Source organism: Melanostigma gelatinosum (genome assembly GCF_949748355.1).
Source record: "Melanostigma gelatinosum genome assembly, chromosome: 9".
Classification (NCBI taxonomy): domain Eukaryota; kingdom Metazoa; phylum Chordata; class Actinopteri; order Perciformes; family Zoarcidae; genus Melanostigma; species Melanostigma gelatinosum.
In genome coordinates, this window is record NC_136642.1 from 5,126,719 (window position 1) to 5,151,838 (window position 25,120).

At 43.0% G+C, this 25,120-nt stretch overlaps 1 protein-coding gene across 1 annotated transcript; it reads left to right on the forward strand.

Moving 5' to 3' along the window:
* Positions 1-4,028: 4,028 nt before the first annotated feature.
* phf1 (PHD finger protein 1) lies at positions 4,029-19,750 on the forward strand (the record flags this gene model as incomplete). The annotated part of the gene is made up of 15 exons (XM_079275340.1): positions 4,029-4,106; positions 4,258-4,339; positions 5,184-5,270; positions 6,365-6,459; positions 6,994-7,142; positions 7,747-7,842; positions 9,777-9,845; positions 10,818-10,941; positions 11,511-11,578; positions 12,054-12,185; positions 14,193-14,271; positions 15,627-15,742; positions 16,443-16,529; positions 17,634-17,997; positions 19,679-19,750. 15 exons carry the CDS (start codon positions 4,029-4,031, stop codon positions 19,748-19,750), a joined length of 1,698 nt encoding a protein of 565 aa, XP_079131466.1.
* Positions 19,751-25,120: the final 5,370 nt, after the last annotated feature.

The window sequence follows — 25,120 nt, forward strand, 5'->3', positions numbered from 1 at the left end:
ACTTTGCAAAATAGCCTTTATGCACAAAAAGGGTGAGCATCATTAGACGTGGCTCATTGTTATAGATTAGATTACCCAACAATGTATTTATATATATATATATATATATATATATATATATATATATATATATATATATATATATATATATATATATATATATAAAAAGTTACATTTAGCTCTGTCTTGACCAACTACAACTGCAAAATGCAGCTTAAACAGTAAATGCACCATTGACAAAAAGAAGCCATTATACCAGCCAGGACTTTAACTTGTAATTGTAGTTTTTTTACACTGTGGTATTGATACCTTTTACAGAAGTAAAGTATACTGAATACTTATTCCGCCACTGACATCAATTTAACCTCACTGCCGCATGCACCCACCCACCCGAAGAAATGATCACCTTGTAAAAATGTTATCCCTCTCGGGCTGTAAAACTCTCCAGCTTTACAAGGACGTCAAATCAAAGTGCAGTAGTGTGTGTGTGTGTGAGTGAGTGTCTATGTGTGTGCATGCGTGTGTATGTGTGTGTGTGTGTGTGTGTGTGTGTGAGGGCGTGCGCCTCTGAGTCTCATGACATCTCATGACACTAATCCGGACAGTATCATGCTTAACTCTCCGAACGATCTTTGATTAATTGGCTGATGCGCTCTCGGCCTTGTCAAAGGACTGGCTTGTTGTTGTTGTTGTTGTTGTTGTTGTCTACCTCAACTGTTGGGCCATTATGACTGACTGCAATAAGACCAACCAAGGCCACGTTATGGACAGTTGAAACTGTGTGTTTCACTGACAAAACAAAGAGGAAAAAATGACCAGAAACAACACAAAGACACACATACTTCAAGACACATACATGCTATAATTTATACAAATCACATTATTTCCAAGTCACATGATACCATACTGCTTTTAGAACTTTTCAGACTTGGGGCTCTTTAAAGCCAAGCGATGCCTAAAGAGTTGTGAGAAGTTTAACCAAAGAGTAATGTTGTAGTCCTTTCATTTTAACAGTTTTTTAGAATCCTGAGGAGGTACAGCTCTACAGCATTTCAAGACAAAAAATAAAATGTTGTAAGGCCCTCAGCACGTCCTGCCCAGTAGTGGAAACAGTACTCCGATCTTGTGAGTAAAAGTGTCAATACTGGAATGTAAATAGGTTTTAGCCTCAAAGTGTAGTTAAAGTACCAAAAGTAAAAGTAGTTATTATGCTGAATGGCCCATTTCAGAACAATATGTATTATGACATTGCATTATAATGAGTGCTTTCATGTGTTTAATGTTGCAGCTAAAATGTGGGGCCCATTTTATCTACTTCTACTCTGTAGTATAAACCATAACAATACATCATGTATTAGTTGTATTTCTTGTATTAGGAATATTAATCTGCATAGTAACTGGTAACGAATGCTGTCCTGTAGTGGAGTAGAAGTATACATAGAAGAAAATGGAAATACTTCAGTAAAGTACAAGTAACTCACAATTATACTGAAGTACAGTACTTGAATAAATGTACTCGGCTACATTCCACCGCTGGTCCTGACCTCCAGGTTGGGCCCTCGTGTCTTATCTCATCATATCGTCCGGTCCCTTCAGTCCCAATGACCCTGAACATCTCTCAGACGTTGTCCTTGTATTTGCTCGCCACCTAGTGGTAACAGTAGGAAATTGGCACTCCACCACTTGTTAATCTGCCAGAGGCCATTTTGAACCGCACGGCTGAGTTGCCACAGGCTTGGCTGGTGTGAGTAATGTGTAAGACATCAACAAACAAGAAAAGACACAGAAATAAACAAACAAAACCTTGGCTTGGATACATGCGCCTGTAACCAACATGTGTTATTCTTCCAAAGCAACTTAACCGTGAGTATAATCTACTGTAGCCTTAATTGAGCATTGTCATCATTTAACAACGTGTCAGTGACTCTCTTAAAGCAGTTTGGGCCTCTTGTTTGCCTTTGTTTCGAAGCAGTAAACATGTTTTCTGGCATTTAATATAAATTCAGCAATGAGCATGTTTGGTTTATGACTGGATCCTAATTTGTTGGCTGTATGGGAATAGCAGTCTGCATTGATTGTGGCAAATATCTTAAGACTTGAGCCGGTGTAACCAGTTCCATAATTTGTTTTGTGTGAACAATATTTTCCATCACACGTCAAATTACATCCCGGATGTCTCGTGAGAGGAGATGGCCCACTGGGTGTCACATCTGTCCTGCAGATGTGGGAGCCTATATGTGTCCAGTTTGGAGCACAGAGTACTGGAGAGCTGATTCGAAATTTAAAATGGCATCATTTGTTGAAAGAAAAACAAACAAGGAATACAAATACCATGTAAGAATGTATGTGATGCATATGAGTGAGATCATTATACCTGCAAGTCTGCTGTGATATTACAAGTGGCATTCTAAACCTGACTCAGAAGAGTTGATGTCCAATCACCCCTTTAATTTCCCCTTCAATAAAGACAGCAAACACACCACTTTAATTCCTTTTAGTTTGATATAAAACGGAGGATATCATTTGTACCGGCAGAGACAAGCTCAAGTGTTCGGCGCTGCTTGCTCGAGCATCTCAGTTTAAAAACTTTCCCCCTCGGGTTTCCTAAACTCTGCTGGTCCCTCTTGTTCGAGCCCAATTAATGAGGCGGCTAAACTCATTAATTGGCCACTTAATTGGCCCCCGCCGCTGCGCGCGCTGCTTCCGCCGCCGTCCCTCCCTCCCGCTGCCAGACATCACAATCCCACCTTGTCACAACGATTTAGGGTCAGTCTCTCAGACGGGAAGGTGCTCTCCCCGCGGACGCACCCCCCTTCCACCTCCGGACCCCCCCCCCCCTCCCTTCCATCGGTATCTCCCTCCCACTCTATCTCCGTGTTTTATGTCTGCGTCACAACAAGTCGGTCGAGAGCGAGAGGCAGGGATGATGGCGTCTCTGGCGGCTTGATTCCGGCGCTGCTCTGACAAACCCGCCTTAATAGCATCAATAGGTGGAGGCGGAGAGGGGGGGGGGGGGATGGGGGAGCAGGGGGGGGGAGCGACGGCAACATGACGAAACGGCATCGCGGAGGACGGACAAACTAGGCTGAGAGACGGACGGACAGTTGCCCCCCCCCCCCCCCCCCCCCCTCCTCCTCCCCCTCGCTTGACTGACACACACAAACACAGACACACACATACACACACACACACGGGCGATTGGCAAAGACAGGGACCATACATGCACACCATCCACTTTTTGCAAACACGCAGGCTGCGCATCCGAGCGGGCAGTAATTGGGCAGCGGAGATCCACAGCAGATGAGGGCATTGCATGTCCAGCCTGCCCAGGAATCACTGTGACCCCGACGGGAAAGGAGTTCGACTTGACAGGTACCCTTCGCCGGCGCGGCTCACTGTGTGCGAATTTGCCTGATTTCCTTTCTGTGATTCACAAAAGGCTACATGCACTGTTGTGCATCCTGCGTCTGTCTTGACTTGAGTGCATGCACTGGAACAAATGCTTGCAGAGATAATGCCCGCGCAGTCATTTCATGCGTCCATTCAAGTTGTTTTAAGGATGTTTTGGAGAGGAGAAGAAAACAGCAAAGTGCCTGGCAGACGCTTTCAAGTAGCCGCACACTGATCTTCATTCAATCAAACTGTATTGCAGCAGTCATCATGCAGTGTTTTTTTTCTCCCGCTCTGTGTGTGTGTGTGTGTGTGTTTCATGTGTGCAGTAATCATTTGTCTTGCTCTCTGGTTGTGTACTCACTCTCATCTTTCACTGTGGTGGATACAGGCTGTCGCTATGCTCTGATCTAAAAGGAGGAGAAGGGGGGTGTGTGTGGGGGGGGGGGGGGATTTTAACCCCTTTGCACCGAAGCCCGCCTGTCTGTGATCCAGCCGAAACGTCGGGGCCATAAACCCCCTCTGTCAGCAATGGCAGCAAAGTATTCAGCGAATAAATCGGATTTCCATTTCACATGAGCCCTGCTCTCCCTCCTCTCGCTTTCTCTCTCTCTCCCCTCTCTGTCTCTCTCCTCAGGATGGGGGGAGTAAGTGAAGGAGATGATGTGTTGGCTCGGTGGAGTGATGGACTACTGTACCTCGGCAATGTGAAAAGAGTAAGTGCATGTGGGAGTGTGTGTGTGACAGAAAGACTTCTGCGTGTGTGTGTGTGTGTGTGTGTGTCGGTGAGTGTGTTCACCTGGATTTTGAAAAGAGTTCCATTTAGTTTTGTCAGTCATTCTCACTCACCTGCTATCTCCCTCTCAGGTAGATGGAGTCAAGCAATGTTGTCTGGTGAGATTTGAGGACAACTCTGAGTTCTGGGTGCTGAGGAAGGACATTCACTCGTGTAAGAAGAACTCTTTTTATTTTTTATTACTCCCTCTTCCTTCAGCTGGAAGAGTTAACTTCCTGTTGGGAGCACTTTGTGTGTCTTGTAGGTTAAAAAAAATGCTCTTAGATTGAGTTTTGGAATGCACATAAGCTCAGCTGTTACTTTGTTTCCACTCTGAAACTTTGACCAAAGAGTTGAAGGAATACTTTTGTGATTCGTTGCCCATGTGAGCTTAAAACTTCTCAGTTGTTTCTCTTCGCACCGGTTGTGTCAGGATCTCTGAATCGAAGAATTGCAGGAGAGAAATTACAGTCACGTTGGAGGTTATGATGCAGAGTGCTCTGAGTGTTCTGATCGCGGCACGGCGAGACGTAATTGGTATATTAGAGTCTATTTATGAATTTATTCGATTGATGACTCTTCAGGGAAATGGCGCCCCCACTCCACCAAACATCAAGCGTCAAGCGAAGGGGGAAGTTGGACGCTTGTTTGGACCAGGCTGAATATCCGCCCATCAAATGAAGTGAAATCTGAAAGGGTGCAGGAGACACTGAAATCAATGAGGTGGCAAGGATGTGAATCAATATACATAAATTAATGCTCTCTCTCTCTCTCTCTCGCTCTCTCTCTCTCTCTCTCTCTCTCTCTCTCTCTCTCTCTCTCTCTGTCTTCCTCTTTCACATTTACTTCCTCCCCTCCCCTGCTCTCTCTCTCTCTCTCTCTCTCTCTCTCTCTCTCTCTCTCTCTCTCTCTCTCTCTCTCTCTCTCTCTGTCTCTCTCTGTCTTCCTCTTTCACATTTACTTCCTCCCCCCCCCCCGCCTCTCTCTCTCTCTCTCTCTCTTTCTCTGTTTGCCTTAGTCGCTGCTGGAGAGGAAGAAGTTTGCTGTATTTGCGACGCGCCGCCTCTTAAAGAACCCCTCATAAATTGTCTTAAATGTCGCCACGGTAAGGAAGCACGCCTCATCATACGCTGTCAAGCGCTGGATCTCCACCAGTTCTTGCACTGACCTTGAAGATTTGACAGAGTACGCCAGACAACAGCATTGCTGTTTGAAAAAAAAACAACAAAACAACGACACAGAAAACCATCAGTCGGAGATGATAGGAATGAATTGTTGCGCCTGCAGCCTGGCTAGAATAGAAATGAATGAGCCATTGGAGCTCAATTCATAGACCTAAATGCCACAAGTTGTCTTACTTACCCCTCCGCACATATTTCAAGACAAATTAAATTGCATCAATTATGTCGTTAAAAATTCAAAAAATGACATCCACTCCTACCTCATTGAAAAGTCAAGAATCTATGACAAAGTTGAACTCCTGGACACAAGACATGTCCACTAAGTCCACTCTCTACCACACATGTCAATCGTGCTCTTGTGCGCTCGCCTTGAACTCAGATTTAAAGGGAGAGCAGAGAAAACCTCAAACGAATAAACACCTGTCTGGTGTCAAACTCTGCACACACGTCCTTCTGCACACTGACGGTAAAACATCTACGTGAAGTAGCTCAAAATACAACACATTGTTGAGTGGAGAGGCAGTTTTCGCCCCTAAATCCCAAATGCATTTTTTTTTAACAATTCACAGCTTCCTACGGCCGAACTAGGCACACATCACAACAATCTAGATTGATAAATAGCACCGCAGAGGAAAAATATGTATTTTAGATTTTGTGGTGAACTGTCTCTTTAAAAGTTTGAAGGATGAAATTAAATCAACCAAAGTGCAAGTGGGAATAAGTTTTACAGACACTCGGCAGCAGGATGCACAAGCAGGACAAGCAGCAAATGTTACCGTCACGTCGTCACGGCTCTGTCAGACTAACAGGTTTACTGACAGTTTGTTTTTGGGGGGAAAAGCAGACAAACACACTGCCTGCTCCCTGGATGCAAACAGTAAAGTAAAATGTTTTGCATCGCCCCTGACGGAAAAAAACAGCAGATCACTAAACATGGAGCCGCGCTGCCATTATCGTCACTCCGGCTGTCTCTCCTGTACACACGAATTAAACGCTCTGCCTCCTCCTCCCATCACAGGTTATCATCCAGAGTGCCACACGCCAGCCATCGAACCGGAAGCTGACAGCGATTCGTGGATATGTCGGCAATGTGTTTTTGCAGTCGCAACCAAGGTCAGGCTGCTAATCTCTCCGTCTCACACTCGGGGGGGGGAAAACATTCAGTGTGTAATATGAGAGACATCCAGTCAAATATATCAGGCTTTGCTGCTGCCACAATGCTGCTGTGTACAGCAGAAAATGGGTTTATTCAGGGCAAAAGCACACTCATTCCCTCAGTATTGACTTCAACATTAGATGTTCTACATTGTGTCCAAGAAATCATGAAGAATCAATAGTTATGAAGCTGAAAAACTACGCTGGAGTTGAGAGAAGTACATTTAAAGTCAATCAATCACATGTGCTCCAGTTCTGTAGATATGAGACGAGAAAGCAGCCGGTTAATTGTCAATCGGTCAACGTCCATATCTCATTGTCCAGACTTCCGCCGCTTTCGGACACTATCTCTCACGGCCGACCGACAATAAAATGAGAGGAATCGCCTTCCCCCCCCCACCGAATGCGATCCGTCTCCCTGGCTGCTCTGACACGACAGTGATTTGAGCGTTCGCCGACCAATCAGTTCTGTCCTAAAATTGTTGTTTTCAGAGAGGCGGGGCGCTCAAGCGGGGACGCTTCGCCCGGCTCATGCAATTCATGAAACTCCGGCTTCCGTACCAGCTGTCGTCTTTGGACTGGGACCCGCAGCATCTGACCAATCAGCAGCAGTGCTACTGCTACTGCGCCGGACCTGGAGAGTGAGTGACACTGCAGAGGCCAGTTTAAGTTTGAATGTACAGCTCGTGTGTGCTCTTCAACTCTGAAAGCTCAATCTCATCGAAGTCAAAGTCGTCTTGTTGGATTATTTGCAAATTGCATGCAGCATATCAGACATGTGTCACACTGTTAGCAGCATTTCTTTGAGTTTGTTTTGACTTTCTTGGAATGTGAGAGATGTTCGCTGCATCAGTTCAGATCCTGTTGAGGTGAGCTGTCAATCAAAGACAAGAAATGTTGCACCAAACTCTTGAAAGCATTCGTGGTGTTTCATTTTGTGTTTTTGCACCTTTGCTTATGTTGCACTCTTTTGCTTATGTGGCAAACCCCACCCGCCTGGCACGTGAATAAGTGTAAAACAAACTCCCAAACTGCCGAATCTTTAGGAGCAGCAGGATCCGGTGGGAGTTTACACCTGAAGACACATCTCAGCTCAGAAAATGAGAACTGTCAGCCGCAGTCATCAGCCCTCAGTCTTCCCTCAATGATGCATAAATACAAACGTGTCTGCTGGCAGATGTCGGACACGTGCGTTCATTCGTGTGTTTGAAGCGTCCTGATGTTTTGCGTGTGGTTTGACTGCAGGTGGAACCTGAAGATGTTGCAGTGTGGAAGCTGTGGTCAGTGGTTCCACGAGGCCTGCACACAGTGTCTAACCAAGCCGCTGCTGTATGGAGACAGGTGGGTTACTGAGCATGAAAAAGACAAATTTAGTGACGTATTGAGACCATCAGGGAAAAAACAAGAAAGATATTAAAACACATTGTGTTGTAATTCGTTCTGTGTGTAGCTCAGAGTGTTGGCTCTTCAGCCAATAGCAGGTGCTCTTTCCCTCGCTGCAACCGACACAACTACTAAGCTTCGAGCAAATTTTGCTCGTGACGTCATCTGTCGACTTTTAGCAACTTTTGGAGCGAGAGCTACAGCTACTGTTCATCGGAAAAGAGTTGACAACACAGGACAGGACAGGACACACCGCTTTATTGTTTTTGTTCCCCCGTTTGCCAGTTCCTCTACTTGGGATAGTAACTGCAATAAACGTACATTGATGCACTTTAGTACGCGGGGATAGCTACCGATAGCTACCGATAGCTACCGATAGCTAACAGGGAAACAAAAGCGCTTCCAGTTCTTGTTGCGCTAAAATCAACCGTTGCTTTATAATTAGAAGCTGAAGCAAAAATTGCCTATTGCCAGTTTAAGAAAAATAAAAAATATAGCCTGTAAAACTGTTGTTGCTGCACTTTCTGTCAACATCTGTGCCGATACACATATGTGTGTGGGAAGTCAATATTAGCCGACAATAACTTGCTGATGTTTCTGTCAGGATCTAATATTTGGAATGTGTTTTTGGTATGAGACATGTGACTTCTTTGTTGACCTGGTTTATATTGATTTTTCTTCTTGATTTTTTTATTTAGTGGTTGCTCACCACATGGTGTTGACTTTGCAAGGTGAGCAGAAACCTACCTGTGCTGACTCAGTTAAATATACTTTGATCGCAAACTTTTTATTTTCATTTTCAAATCATCTCTCGACAATGCAACTGATTAATTCAATGCAATTTCTCAGAGCGCGGTGACGTCTTCAAATTGCACGTTTTGTCGAACCAACATTTAAAACCCTTAAAGATATTCAGTGTACAATCATGTAAGCCAGAGAAAAGCAGCGCATTTAAGCCGCACCTCGTCTCAGCAGTAGATTCCAGGCTGATTAAGATAATCACACGAAGACGTCTCCATGACAGCTTCCCTTGTCGGAGAACTACCTTAATTAGCTTCGGACTAACTCATTAGCGTGCGTTTTAATGTACTCACTGACTTGAGCGACGGGGACGAGAGCTCCTCACACACTCGGAGAGCAAAAGGACGGCAGAGCAGACGTATCACCTCTGTGGTAGTTGATCAGATACGATGAGGGGAGGATATGTACGAGATGCCGATCGCGGCGCTGCATCTGAAGCGTGTAATAAAACGTATCCATCCATTAAGTCATTATTGTCATTAACCGCCTGTGTTAGCGGACTGGGCTCCACACCCACCGTGACACCTCGTTATTGCCCAACCTGTCTGAGGGGGGGGGGTGAAGGAGGGATTCGATTTAGATTGACAGTCGGGGAGAGCGAGGCCGGATTGGTACAACATCTGCTGAGCAGGTGATGGAGGAAGAGTTCGCAGTTGGAATAGCAAGCGTTTGCTGCCGTCATACTGTGTCTGCGCTTCATCTTTCTCAGCGAACACATGCATGTACCGTGGAAAGACAGATGCACACATTCTTTTCAGGGTCACCCACAGTAGAATGTCATTATCGGGGAAACAAACACACCTGTCTGCTTATTTTCAGTTCAGGTTGATTGGTATGATAAAATATTGAGAGAACAGAGACCTGTGTAGACCGCAAGGAAGGTACAGGGGGAAATATCCCGTTGTACATGAAGAAGCTGGACTAAGTGATAAGAGGTCTGCACAAGGAGAGCTTTCACAGAGATCGTGCAGCAAAGCATGAAGACAAGATTTAAGATGACAGCTGTTGTTTTTTTAAAGTAAACGACAAACTGATTCATCAAAGAGAAGAAAAAAATTGTTCATGTGTTTTTTCCTTGTGTGTCTTTTTAGGTTTTATCAGTTCCAGTGCTCCGTGTGTACAAAGGGACCCGAGACCATCCAAAGACTACCCATGACCTGGTGATGTTAACAGTCAAACCTTTACATGTTTGCAGCAAACAAAAAAAGGAGTTCAAACCAATTTCTTTCACATGGCACATTTTAATAAGTCATTCCCAATAGAATAAGTCACTTTTCAGTACATTCCATGTCTAGGTTGAGAGAAGAATTAAAGGGCGGGTCCATTATTGCAGTTTCTTTTTTTTTTATCCTGTAGCTTATCAGTAGTGTCCCTTAAGTATTCAAATCAAAACATTCACATCTTGGTTGAAGTACGTATGATTTAGCATCAAAACGTTACTTTCCTGAGCCCCTCTAAAAGGCTTCACGTGACCTGATGTAGGTTTCTGCTACACGTATACAGAGTGTGTGTCCTCATCCAGTCGGTGTTCACAGTAACTTTAGATGGCGGTCGGCATGCTACCCGTTTGGAGACACAGAGAGGAATATGGACATCCCATTCGTTCGGATCCGAAAGTTACACAATGACACAAACTAACTTATCGATGCAACATGAAGTTGATCTCAGTTTTTTGCCAATGGAGCCATCGGACTCCATTGACAAAACTGTCAATTTACATTGTACATACAACCTCACATATCCAAACTAACCCTTTCAGTTATTTCCAAACTTAGCACAGCTTCTGTTCCCTCAGCTCGTGCTGATGTTCACATTATTCATCAGCTTTCACCTGGTTACCTTTTGCTAACGGCTTAGTCGGCGTTTCCTAAAAAATAAAACAGAAATGAAAGCAGATGGACCTGCCCTATAATGGTTTTATCCAATGCTACTTCACACAACAACACAGCACATACTGATGTCGCTAATTAGTTGGAATAATATATTTATATAGTGATACAAATATGGTATGTCAAGATAGGCTCAAACATTCTGAAATATGTAAAAAACAAAATCGGAATCTGTTTTTTTATCGTTTTATCGTTTTACCTGTTTCTGATACCTCATCTTTTCTTGTGTTGTTTGAAATGCAGGATGGATTTGGCTCACTTAGTGCTCTACCATCTCTCGCTGTGCTGCAAGAGGAAATACTTTGATTTTGACCATGAAATCCTGTCCTTCACCAATGAGAATTGGGACTCGTTGCTCCTGGGCGCGGTATTGATATTTCCCCTTTCAAGCACCATGATGAAATTATTAGAAATGCTGCCTGCCCTTTTTTTTTGTATTTGAGACTTAAAGCCTATTAGCTGCCATTAAAGTACATTTTCAAAGTAAAAAAAAAGAAACATGACCTCTACGTCAGCTTCAAGGGGAGCGCCACAAAGAGTTGCGTTTGACGTTGCATCTCTTTAAGATCTCGGTCCTAGAGTCGAGGACACTCTGACCATACATGAATGAGTTTCGAAGAATCCTCAAACCAGAGTGCTGATGCTCAAAGTTGTGATATTACCAATTTGAGAGTCTGAAGTTGCTCCACAGAGACTGGTGGACAGACGGACGCACCGGGGGATGATATGAGCGTTTCCTGTGAGGCTTCGGGTTCTCCTTTAAGCTGCTTTTTAAAAAGACATTTTGAAACGTATTGTTTGCCCCGTCATCACATGGCAGCAGGGTTTTACAGCAGCCGTAAAAGAAAAGCGTCCTATGCATTCACGGTTTTCTGTCTGATGGCTGTCCACTGTGTAAACACAGCTTTGATTTTTTCATTCCCGTCCGTTCTCTAGCTCTCTGACACGCCGAGGCAAGACCGCTGTCACAATCTCCTCAACGCTCTGAACTCCCACAAGGACAGGTAAGTCCTCGCATACGATGAGTGGAATAAACACCGACCACACATGACGGCCCATGAATAGAGGGGGCTTCTTAGTGCTCCGCCGCTTGCGACGGTGGACACGCAGGCTGAAATGAGCGAAAATGAAAACGTGTGGCTTTGAATGAAGCGTAGCTGCCAATTAGACCAGAGGAGACTTTTTGCTGCTTATTTTGTCTTGTTAGAAGAGAACACAAGCTGTTGGTGTTAAATCACAACAACCAGTCAAGAGTCTAATTGCTTTTAGTGGGTTTTCACTGAACTTGCCCCAAAAAAAAGTCTACTCTAATTATGTGTACTTAATTACACAGTCACTGGCTTTGAAATGTCCATGAGTCTACTTTTTCATCAGGAGAATAAGTACATGCTGTTACACTATGTAAAATGCATTATTAGCATCGAAGAAGTATTTAAGAACGTCAGAACGTACTAAGCTGTGTATTTAATCTCGCCCCAGGTTCGTCTCTGGAAAGGAGATCAAGAAGAAGAAGTGTCTTTTTGGGCTGCAGGTCCGAGCTCCACCGCCGCTGACGTCCGATTCGTCGCCCCTCATCACCGACCAGCCTATCAACATCACGCACCGGAGAAGGTCAGTGTAAGGACAGCGCCTCTCTTATCTCAATAACAGCTCGGGGATTCCCGCAGGGCATAGAGTCATTACGCATGAACAATTAACACGCAAATCAAAGGGCTGCACGTTTCGTATGCCAGCAAAAGTATCAGTGTCTCATTATTCTCCTAAAAGAGCATTTAGCCCCCCTGAGTGCTTATGTTTTTACATCCATAAGTGTGTGTGTGTGTGTGTGCGCACACATGTCCTGCAGTCTGCAGATGTCATCGACACACTTTTCCTTTTTAATATTTTCAGCATTTAGCTGGAGCTTATTCAGACTGAATTACCATGGAATCAGTTGCCGTGTTAGAGGGAACAAAAAATGAAATCATATTATCTGAGTCTCTGAAACACAAGTGTGACGTTTTCTTACACGGAAACAGAATTCACATCTTCAGTAATTTGTCCTCTAGTTCCCTTTGCTCATCTAAAGCTACAAGCTGCAAGTGTCCCTGTAGTCCGCAAGAGACTTGATCTTATTGGCTGGAATCGCTTCAGGCTTCACCCCTCTTTCTGGAGAGAAGAGAATGGACAACGTTTAGACGGCGGAAATGTTTCCACCAAGAAGTTCCTGGTAATTTTAGTCCCAGGAACTACTTTGCAAGGAACTAAAAGGTTCCTTCAGCCCATTGTTGTCTGCGTTTCCATAGCCGTCTAAAGATTAGGCAAATTGATCAACCTAAATTGACCCCGGAGTACTCCCTTATTCTATGACTGAAACTACACGAGTTGAAGCAGCGACGCTGTCTGTGTTTGACCAATCAGCCGAGGTCGTCCCTGCAAAACCCCACCTCGAAAGCTCCAGTGTACCTTCACACAGTGCCACCCTCCGACCACGCTCTTTTGGGGTTAAATGTCGCCGGAATATGTCCCCGGAACTTAATTTAGACCCTGGTCTCTGCGGACGTAAGATGGTGGTGTTGGTGGTTCATTTGTCAGTCCTACACAGAAAAAGTATTTCAAATGATCCCCTGATACAGCAGGTCGACATTTCCCCTCCACTAACACCATCTTCTACAGTATGATCCAGACGAAATGAATTCTTTAAATTGGCTGTGGATATTCACAGCCTGCAGAACCTCCGCTCCCTGAGCTTTCCTCTTTCTCTCCACCCTGAGGTGAAATGATTATATTTGAATGCAAAATACCGGAGAAAGGTTTTATCTGAAGTCTAAAGGGCAGAAGGACAAAATATACTGAGAACATTCATGCTCTCCAGAAGGTAAAGTCAACTATTTTCAATGTCAGACAGTGGCTTATATTTTGCTTCCCCTTCAGGTCAAAATGACAACTTTATGCACAAGATATCTCTCAATCAAGGGCCAGATTTCCATTTCACACTTTTTCAAAAGAATATTGTTGGGCATTCTCGCCTCTATTGGACATTCGACAGTATGGCATGCAACAAACGTCCCCGGCTGCAATTAAACCGACAACATTGCAATTCGGTTGCATGCCCTGAAACCATTCCAAAGCGCTCCAGTTACCAAACAGTCTGCTGGACACGTTCATGCTCCCACGAGGATAAATCCTTCCTGTCTTAACGACTCCGGTCTTGTCTTTAGGACAAAATATACATTTAAAATCCTACCTTTGGGTCTCTAATTAGAGTTTGTCATTCCAGTCTGCATTTTCAAATTATGGGTTGTTATTGACATTGCAGCCTTAAGGTTCTGGGGGTTTACAGGAGACACGTTCAGTTCCAAACAGAAGAAGAAGAAGAAAGGGAAGGAGGGAAATTGTTATTCTTTCCATATTTTTTAACCTCCTGCTGATGATATTTGGCCTCATATATAAACACTAATATAAAATATATATAATATGATTCAGCATATCATCTCACTGCTCTCACTGTCTTGTATTTCACACCTCTCAGTAGGCTTTTATGGAGACTCACTAATAAACTAAACATTGCACACTGGGGTTATGTGTGTGTGTGTTTGTGCTTGTTTATTAATTTATGTGTGTTTTTGTTCACTTCAGCCCGTTGTCACTACCCTGCCAGAGGAGAGTGGGGGGGCCAGAGTCGCGTAAATCAAAGCGTCGCATCATGGAGACACAGGTCAGTGCCTCTGTCTCGGGCTCAGCGCGAGGAGGGGGGTCTGGGCCGCCAAACCTCTTGATTTATTTTTTTATCCTTGTCTTTTTCTTCCATGCATCCAGGTAAACAGCTCTCCGTGATCCAAATAACCTGTCAGTCACACCGCTGTGATGAAGGTTCATTTCGCAGTCTAAATCAGTCGGCGTGTCTTTTAACACCCAGTGCAGCTCAGTGCCTCGGCAGCCTTCCTCTGCGGCTTGCTGTACTTTAATGTCTTTGGTTAGACGAAAGGTAGCGTGCGGGAGATGGAAGCGTCGGGCTTTTGCCTCAGTTAAAATGTATAATTCAAATACAAACACTCGGCTGCGTGGAAAAACCTGCTCATGTATTTCATCAACATCTGCAGTTCAGCACCACATCCATCTTGATCATCAAACCCAAATTCCCGGCGGATCACAATGAAACCGGCAACGTCGCATGTGGCAGCTACTATTTTTACACAGCGTTCTGAACGGTGCGCGCTCTTTGTGCTGCGGTCCTCCTACACAACACTCTGATCCGTGTCTGTGCACATACAGTAATCCTGGAACAATGCTCTCCACAGAGCACTCGTTTTCACTCCGGCACATCCAGGCCGCGTCGTGCCTGCCGCTCTGATTGATGCTAATCTCCGTCCGTCTTGGAGGAGCAGGTTCGTCGTCGCGGGGAAAGTGAGACGGGGAGGAATGCTGATATGTGAAGCCCGGGATCACTTCCAAGTGCACTTTGCAGTCGATTACAGCTCGGCCAGGTGACGCTGGCACCTTGGCAGTGCAGTATTGACAGAGCGCATCCATTTAAAGGCACAGACGTCGACTGAGGCCACTGAATAATAATCTCCCGCTCTAATAGTAATGCTGGAGGAGAGAATGATAATGGTCAGAGTGGGGTGCCGTGCGTCACAGTCCAAGCGTTGAGAAATGCAGCAACCTTTAGGTGGCGTCCACACAGATGGCGTTTCCTGTGATTGATTGCTCTGGTGATGCTCCGGTATTCTTACTTTCCATGGGTCGCGAGTCTTCGTGTCAGGAGAGCTGCCTCGCTAACCAGACATCTCCATGGGATGTGCTCTGGAGGTGATGCATTTAAGCGCCTGATGATGTGACTCGCATCCATTAATTCTGTTGGTATGGACTTATCTGCCCATATCTGCACTCAGGAAATGCAGGGACATGTTATTCAAGCTCTAAAGAATGTATATTAACTCAGTTTTTAAATGATTTGCTTTATCACAAGACTCAACGTTCCCTACGCAGGAGGTATCGGAGCTTGATTGACTCCTGTGATGATGCTGGCATCCAGACACAAGCTGATCTGTGTGTGTGTCCTGTGCCCAGGCTTGTCCACCCCCAGTTGCTGCCAACCCCATTGAGCTGCTGCCATGTTGCCATGGCTATATGGAAGGGGCCAGCCTCTACAACTCCAGGAAGTCAGAGGAGGAGCTCAGTTCGAGGTAAGGGGTGTACAGTAGGCCATGGATATATGAGACATATGAGACATATTGCGTTTGCTCGGAGCTTGCGCGCCATCTGCGGAGGCTCGCGGTGCTCAGCGCAAGTCTGAAGAAAACTTAACACACACTTACGTATGGCTTTTGGTTTGAGTGGAAGAAGTTACAATTGGCATTTATTCCCAGGAAAAATGAATCTTCAGTAGACATGAGTGTTTAGCTTTTTTTTTGTCATCTCAACCACAAATTTCATTTGCCTCCGTCCAAGCAGTGCTTGGCACCGAGTTTGAAATGACTGAATGAGTAACAGAAAAGAAAGAGAAGTAAACACCGAAACAGCTTCACTGTTTACGAACCCTGTTTTCGGCCGTGTTCGCGACATCGAACAAAAAAAGAAAATGCTGAAATTAAATGTGTTAACTTTGGTGGAAAAAAGAGCACAAACTGCCTATGGACTTACGTACTCTGTTCACGATGGAAAGGCACTATGTCGGCTTTTTGCCGACATAGTGGGGATGACAGCAGAAGACGTGGTGGAAAATATCTTGTAACTTAAGTTGTTAGTTTTAATTTTTTGGGTGAACCTTTAAATTATAGACTTTCACTTCCTGTTTTGAAACACAGCTGGTTGAAAATATGTCTATTTTTTGAATAAAGTAGCAAAACAATTGTTGTCTTTAACCCGTGTGCGTCCCGTCCGCAGCTCTCCTCCCAAGCGGATGTACGCTCTGTACCACAGCACGTACAACGGAAACACCGCTCTCTCCAGGGGTCTCCATCACTACAACAGGTTTTACTCATCTGTCCTTCTCCTTTGCAGTAACTGCTGACATGTGTAGAGTTATATCGTCACACGTGGGTTCTTGAGAACCCTTTTCACCAAACACAGAATAATAAATGTGGACAATTTGGCAGTTACACAGTTACAAAGCTTAAGTAAGTTGGTTGGTTGTAGAAATGCACTTTTTCAGAGTAGCATTAAAGGCATTTGAGCATGAAACAGGAGATTTGTTAGAACTAAATTCACAACAGTTGGACATATTAGCATTTGTCAAGGTGCTTGAGATGACTGCATGTAATCAACATATGATATCAGACGTTTTCAAGACACATTTAATAAGTTGCCACTTGTTTCCATTCATCCATTTGGCCTCTTTGGAACTTTTTGGAGTTGTGTTATGATGTTTTTCAGAAGAAATATATTGAAATTGGTATTCAGAAGCATGACTCCGGTACAGAGTCGTTCTTATTTATTTTCATCCAGTTTGAAACTGCATTGATTTCATTTTTTGGCCACTTTGGGGCAGTGTAAACACAACTTTGACATATTTTCACTGAATACATTTAATACGGGGAACATGTTAGCAAACAGCTGCTTATTTACACATCCAGCAGACAGAGAGCAACATTAGCATTCATCGGGAGTCACGTTTTTTTGGCGACCCTCCCCATTTAGCTCTGTCTTGGTTTCGACTCTTGAGGGAAATATTCTGGCTGTTTCGCTGCCAAATGCCAAATGTTTTTAGAGCTTTTTGCTGAAAACTGCAGACAATGAGGTTGACGTAAATGAGTCAACGGAAAGTTGTGGCCGTAAAAACCAAAACAATGACCCGAAAGATGCTAAAATGCTCTGTAGTTGGGTGAGAATTCTCTGTGAGTTCATCACTATGAGTAACTCCGTTCACCTTACACATAGTCGTTAGAGCAGCTTCAAGTCTACTTTATGTTCATGGCGGTGACAAATGCTTCAGGCTGTCCATGTTATTTCGATGTTTACTACGTTGTATTTGTAGCAAACCTTTAAAAAGCATTTCACTGATACTATGGTGTTGCAGTATGTTTTGAGATGGTGAACCACACCTGGATGATTCAGTTCCTGACTCCCTTTTCCTAGCGTGGAGGACACCTGCAGAGTACCACCACCTTGCTTCCCATACCCTCTCAACTCTAACGGCAACCATCACCACCACCACCACTCCCACCCGCACCATCACACCCACCAAAACAACCACCAACACATGCCGGGGCAGAAGCAGCTGGAGCCCCTCATCCTACGTGACATGCCCCCATACCAGGCCGGTATGGGCGTAGGGGGCGCCGTAGGAGGCGGAGGAGGAGGAGAAGGAGGTGGCGGCGGAGGAGGTGGCGGTGGAGGAGGTGGGGTGGTAGTCGGAGGGGGGGATGGGACAGTGGCCAGGAGCTGGGGAGGAGGCGAGGCGGTGAGGATCTTGGCGAGGCGCGTCACACCGGACGGGAAGGTGCAGTACCTTGTGGAGTGGGAGAACGTGAATTTGTACTGACACGAAGGGAGTAAACACGAGACGCCATGACTGTCTTTCAAGTTGCCACAGGAACACTGTGTATGTAAAACGTGGCAGTGTTTAAAGTACAAACAAAACAAAAAAGAAAAAAAAAATCTCTACACGTTGCAAATCCAGGTTGCTCTCATAGAATCACCATATTCGACATCATTATAACTCACTACTCGTTACTAAATGTCCCTCTTTGCTCGTGTTTCTCTGATATTTGTACTGTTAACTTTGGAATATGCCTTTGCATTGATCATGTTTAACAGTGATGAGGATGAAGATATTTAAACCTCCTGATGATTTGTAAATCTTTTCATAATCGAGAGGAGCATGTCTTTAATTGTAGTCACATCTTGATATAAAACACTCGACAGACAACACTAGGGAGATAAGCAGCAGTACAAGAAATGTAGAAAAGAAAGAGTACTGCTTTTTCCTTGCTTGAGTAATATCGCAAAGAATTCAAAGTATTCATTGAACTTCCACCAGACAACATGCTGCCAATTTAAAGGGTTAGTTGGAAGTTTGATGAAACACACTTATTGGCTTTCAGGCCGAGAGTTCGATGAGCAGATTGACGCCACTCCGGTGTCTGTGTGGTTGTTATGAAGATATAGCCAGGAAACGGTTATTGATCCTCATATCCAACTTGCAGCAAGAGAGCGAATAAGCATATTTCCCAAAAACTATTTTAGAAACACAATACAAGAAGTCAGCTGAATTATGTTGGCCCACTGTTTTAAAAACAGGGCAAAAGCTTTTGAGGAATTAAAAATAAATGAGCAACTCAATGTGGCTTGTTGCACAAAACATATCTGAAGAAAAAGGTCAAGGTTAAAAACTAGCTCCATTCTGTGAAATTACTATATTTGAATGTGTCGTTAGATCAAACCTGGAACTGAATTATAGTCGTTTAAAGGAACAGTGTGTAGAATTTCGTGAGATCTATTTGCAGAAATGGAATATGATATTAATAAGTTTGTTTTCTTCAGTGAATAATCAGCTCACGTTTTTGCCTGGGCCACCATTGTTCTCCTAACACACTTGGCACAGAGTACAAATTTCAGTTGGTTGCAACGTGCAACCTCACCACTAGATGGCGCCAAATCCCAGACACTGCACCTTTAAATGCTGAGAAAAACAAGAATTATCTGCAGCCTGCCGGTCAAAAATGATTAACTTTTAAAACCAAATTTAGGTTAGACATCTAGACGTCTGAATACACTGACTCAAATCACCAAATCACTGCTTAGTAGGTACTTTAAAGAAGGAGCAAGTTTAAGATGTAACCCCCTACAGCCAGTCTTGTACAGTATTGTAGTTTTAACGCCTTGCTGAAGGGAACGCTGACAGTAGTGGTTGAGCCCTGTCATCAGACTTCATAGAAAAACAAATTCTCCGGAGGTTTTCATATTTTCTTTCCTCATATGTTAATAAGAGGTTGTATACATGTTATTATGGGGTTACTTATTTGTTATGTTAGATTTTGTCATACATAATTTACATTTAGACGACTGTATTAGAAATAGGAGCCACGAGAGGGCTTTTGTTTTATAGATAGAATTATATATTCACAATATATTGCTATGATCGAATAACTTTACTTTATTTTTTTGACGTGGTTGAATAGTGCCTATATGGGTTGCGTACCTGCCGGTTGGTCTGCCGACCCGAGTCGACCAATCAGACGACGGAGAGATGAGCGAGGCCGTATTGCGACTAGACAAGAGGATGGCTCTTTATCAGTTGACAGATACAACCACATGGGTAACACGGACCAGTTGTGACGTTGAGTTGTTATCGGAACAGGACTGTGATGTTACTGTACATTCCAAACAAAAAAAGAAATATATACATGTTGTTGAAATGTCTGTTTGAAGTCATCGGAATGGAAATTACTTTGAAAGAATGCGTTTCTTTTCTCTTTTGCTTTGTTTTTGATGGGTGTCACATGTCATGAAGATCAAGCGAAGGTCCCGTTCAGGTTCAGGTTCACGTCGTAGGGAGTTCAATCCTTGCGTTCAAAGTAACAGTACAGGTAAAGACGACACTGATAGGCCCGACTCCCGAACTCAAACCCATCGTTTCTTCCAGGGTCTAACAGTCTATCATTTAGAAAATACAACATGGCATTAAGTAGAAATTCAGAAGGCAAGTGAGCTGCTGGAGTTGGATTTTATCTTCGTGCAAACAGGTCACATAAATCTAGAAAACTGTGGTGCAAGTTTCAGAGTTTATATTTTATACAGAGGTTTATTTCAGCAATCTGTGCGATAAAACTCAACACAAACGTACACATTCATCAGTTTTATCTTTCAGGAAAGCCTGCATTACAGTTCAAGTTGACAAAAGCAAAGGACAAATACAGCATTTATACTGTTATAATCGAACCGATGCAATTCTCTCAGATTTGATTTCAAAGCCGACCTCTCTGTTGAATTATCTTGCTTTCAGTGAACTTGTGTTGATTGCAGTTGTCATCCTCCTCAGTGACTATTTGACTGTAGTTGATTAGGGAAGGGGTGTGCTGAACCTTTCTAGGCGATGGTGATGAATGTATTTGTGTGTTTTCTATGGTATGTCTATACCCGTTAAGTGCTTGTTATAGGTCCAACTCGAGGTGGAACTCAACCCGATTCGTTTTAAAACGTAACAAAAAAAAAGGAGGAAATGAAGACATCAACATTGAGGAACATCGTTTATTTTGGGAGATGTAGTCTTTTTTTTCTGATAAGTAGTCAAGTCCAAGTTCCGTTTGATGTATTTTGGGAGAAATTACGTTTGTACATGTATACTCTGCGTTGACACCTAATATGTAACATGAATAATAAAAAGAAAACGTTTCACCTCATGCTGTGCGTTTCTTATCTATTAGTACATGAAGGTAATCATTAACATCCATCTGTCTATCTATCCATCCGTCTGTCTATCTATCCATCTATCCGTCTGTCTGTCTATCTATCCAGCTTTCTATCTATCCATCTATCTGTATCCGTCTGTCTGTCTATCCATCCGTCTGTCTGTCTATCCAGCTTTCTATCTATCTATCTATCTATCCATCTATCCATCTATCCGTCTGTCTTTCTATAAATAAAGCTTATGTAAGTACCGTAAGTAAAGCTTGAGTCACTCAACTTCAGACCTTGTTTTTTCTGCTGAAGGAAATGTTCAGCATCCATCTGTTTGTATCTGAAATGATGGCTGTAGTCCTGAAAGAGGATTTTAAGAGAATAATCGATAGCCTTGGGGTTACCTTTGTGGAACAACTTTAAAAAAAGCTGCATTTGAAGTGGACACAGGAGGCTTCATTCAAAACTTCATTCACATTTTGATCAATTCATACAGCCAGTGAATGCCACCCAATTGCTTTTGTAGTCAAACGGTATCTTGTGGTCGATCTCCTGAAAACGTCACTGTGTTTCTTTTAAAATATATATTTGTATTTTTTTGGTATTTTCAGAGAGTTGTGCTCCCCAGCTGGGATCCAAACAGCATCATTGTTCTGGATCTATTCAGCTACCAAGGCCCAGGAACATCAGTTCTATTGATTCAGAACAAATACATCTAGTGACAGCAAAGAACAGGGCCAGTATTTATTTTAAACTTCTGACAATTAAACCTGAGAATTCTGTGAAGAGACAAGATGTATCTGAGTGAGCAGTAACACACACGTCACATCGGGAAATACTCCAACTCCTACTTCACCTTACTACCTCCAGCAAAGTGCAGGCTAATAGACATTTAACAAGCCAGATTTCAGGTGAACTAAATGATATATGAATATATTAAAGGGTTTTAATTGGTGATCTCTTTCTTGTTTTGTTTTTATGGCTTTTAATTTGATCCAAAGGGTATTTTAATGGATTATCTGCATGATTTAAGTTTTATTTTTTTTTCTTTTAAAGGGGTAACAACCCCTGAAAGGAACTTTAATTTTGTTTTGCCCAGTTCAGACTGATCCTGGTTCAGTTTGCTGTAGGATCATTCGAGACAGGCTTTTCACAATAAGAGACACTCTTATGACACAGTCCTCTGAGAGTCAAAATACAAGGGAATTAGGTGAGTTTTAATCTCCCAATTTTCAGTCTATGGAGCAATTGTTTTTACCAGGTGAGCCCTCTGGATCCTGAAGGAATTTGGGTTTCATATCGAGAAGAAACAAATAATCTGCATGAAGTAATAAATGAATGTGGACGCAGATTAGTTTTTTCTGTGTTGTATTTGCAGCTGATCTCACTCCCGGGTTTATTTATGGATGATCTCAATGATATAAGAAGTTTTTATTACGAGACCTATTACCATAAAATGTTACAAATAGTATTAAACCCACCTCACAGCTTTCATCCTAATTATACATTTATTCTGGTTTTCAGAGGTAGAATGTTCCCAGGTCATTATTAACCTACAGGAGAACTGTCTGCTCAACAAAAGGCCCAAAAACACTTAAAGATGCTATCTTCATAATTAAAACAAAAAAAACAGATGTTGATTTTGTGTTTGTGCCAGAAAAAACGAGATTTCACGCTGAATGGAAATGCTAAATAATGACTCCAGAGATTAATACTGCATCTCTGTTATTAAAAGGCCTGTGTGACATGTTTTATTTCCAGGAAGGAGAAGCAACAACAACTGATATCTTATTGTCTTTATTGTGAAAGCGTTAGCCCACTTTGCAGCTGTTGAGTCAAACATTGTGTTTAACGATCTTGTGAAAAGGCACGAATCACATTTTGACACACAGTAGAAAAACACAGGTGTAAATGATCAAATTATTGACGTCTGAATTTCATTGAGCTGCTTTGGTTTCCGGCTCCTCGTATTGTGCATGCGAGCTCACTGTCATACTTCGACACCGTGACAATACAGAGCCATTGTTAATGTTATTAGTAACACCTGTGCGTTTCTTACCGTGACAAGTGTCAGGTGCACAGGTGTGTTGGATTAGGAATTTAATTGACACTAAATAGACTCGGCAGACTGGTAAAAAAATTACATTTTGTCATTTGATTTTGTTATTGGAGCATAGTCCTTCTGTACTTTTGTTTTTGGCATGATGCAGAAATGATGTCCCCCATGAAAATCTGTGCCCCTAATTCAAAAGATATGTGGAAAATAAAGGGAGGGGTATCGAGCTTTATCTCTCTCCTGCCCTGTTAAATTGTTTCCCTCATTTAGCTAGATAGTGTTTGGGTTAAAAAAAACCTCTGGATTGAATTAGCCCCAGTTTCACCTGCAGCTGCTGTTTTAAACCGCAAGGTGGCGGCCAAACCTCAACATTTAAAGCAAAGGCTGGCGCTGCACTGTGCTGCCTTCACTTGTCACGCTGACGGGGGGCAGAAGTGGTGACGCTAGCCTTCATTTGTTCAAATCTTTTTTGGTTGAAAGCAACACCAAAAAGTACAATTTTGGCTCAGTTTGTTTTGAGGATTTTAAACCCACGTTTCAAAGGTGCTATGTCTTTGGAGGAGGAACAGAAGGAAGACAACATCGTGTCAGACATGCAAGTATCTGTAAATTAGCCAAAAGTGAGCCAAAATTAGCCAAAGTTGCATTAGACTGACGTTATATATATAAACAACATGTATAGCTGCTGCTAATTCAGCCTTTCATCAGGCGCGTTAAGCTAGCTAATGACGGTTTGTGTCGTTCATAACACCCCATACTAGCTTAATTATTATTTTCCCCATGTCCCCTAAACGCAGCATACTACGGCTCAGGGCGCCATTTTGGCTCCACAGCTTCTCACCTTAATGCAGCTCCTGTGGTTAAGTCATGTGCGCTGCACACCCAGCGTCGCATTTCGCCGTTTAGAAACACATAAATGAGTCAGTGGAGTTGCAGTCAAGTAAAATCCACCTTTCAGTCAAAATATACCATCAGTTCCTGTTATCATCTTTGAAGTTAGCTGTCAGAGAAGCTTGTAATTGGCTTGTTTTCAACAGGTCTGTAAGGGCGAAGAGTTTTAAGAGCCAAACACAGCAGATTCTACAGCCTAAATCCTGCATATGGAAGCAAACCTGTCGGCCGAATCACATGTTGTAGGCCAATTAAAAACTAGTGTAGCCGCGGATACATTGGTATGACAGGCCTAACGTACAGAACTGCTTGAATTGAAATAAACCACATGTAATTTCACTAGAATAAGTAAATTACGGTATGTAAACGTCATAAACTACCTTTGGGACATTGCACACTCGGCTACTGTAGCCTGAATCAGTACAGTGAATTTACACTCACTGAAACATTATTAGCCCTATATATAGAAACACACATATATATATGTGTGTGTATATATATATATATATATATATATATATATATATATATATATATATATATACATATATATATACATATATATGTATATATATATATACATATATATACATATATATGTATATATATATATGTATATATATGTATATGTATATGTGCAAGCATAAAATGTAAAAATGCTTATGCTAAAGATAGGTTATAGATATTGGGAAGCGTGCGCGGCCACACATACGGAAACACGCACACATGCATTTGCTCCGTCCTCCACCCCCTTCTCTCTCTCTCTCTCTCTCTCTCTCTCTCTCTCTCTCTCTCTCTCTCTCTCTCTCTCTCTCTCTCTCTCTCTCTCTCTCTCTCTCTCTCTCTCTCTCTCTCTCTCTCTCTCTCTCTCTCTCTCTCTCTCTCTCTCTCTCTCTCTCTCTCACACACACACTCACTCGTGTTTCACCCTCACACCTCAACGGCAGCGTGCAAATAAACATACACGCGCACACACACACACACACACACGCACACACACGCACACACACACATATACACTTATTTCTGCATCCTGTATTTTTTTTATCATGCACCGGGAACCGGGCGCTTTATAAGCGGTCGTGGATTATGATGCCAGTTTTTGTAACAGCGGAATATTGGCCTCTCCTTCGGCTCCAACTGTGAATAGCGCTGTATCGCGTGTGTTTTTAAAAAATTTATTTTAATCCAATTTTATTTCTAATTTGGTTTCCCGTTACTTCTGAGCACCGCGAGACCGCCGAGACGCAAAGCATACGTTCAATGCCGTTGGAAC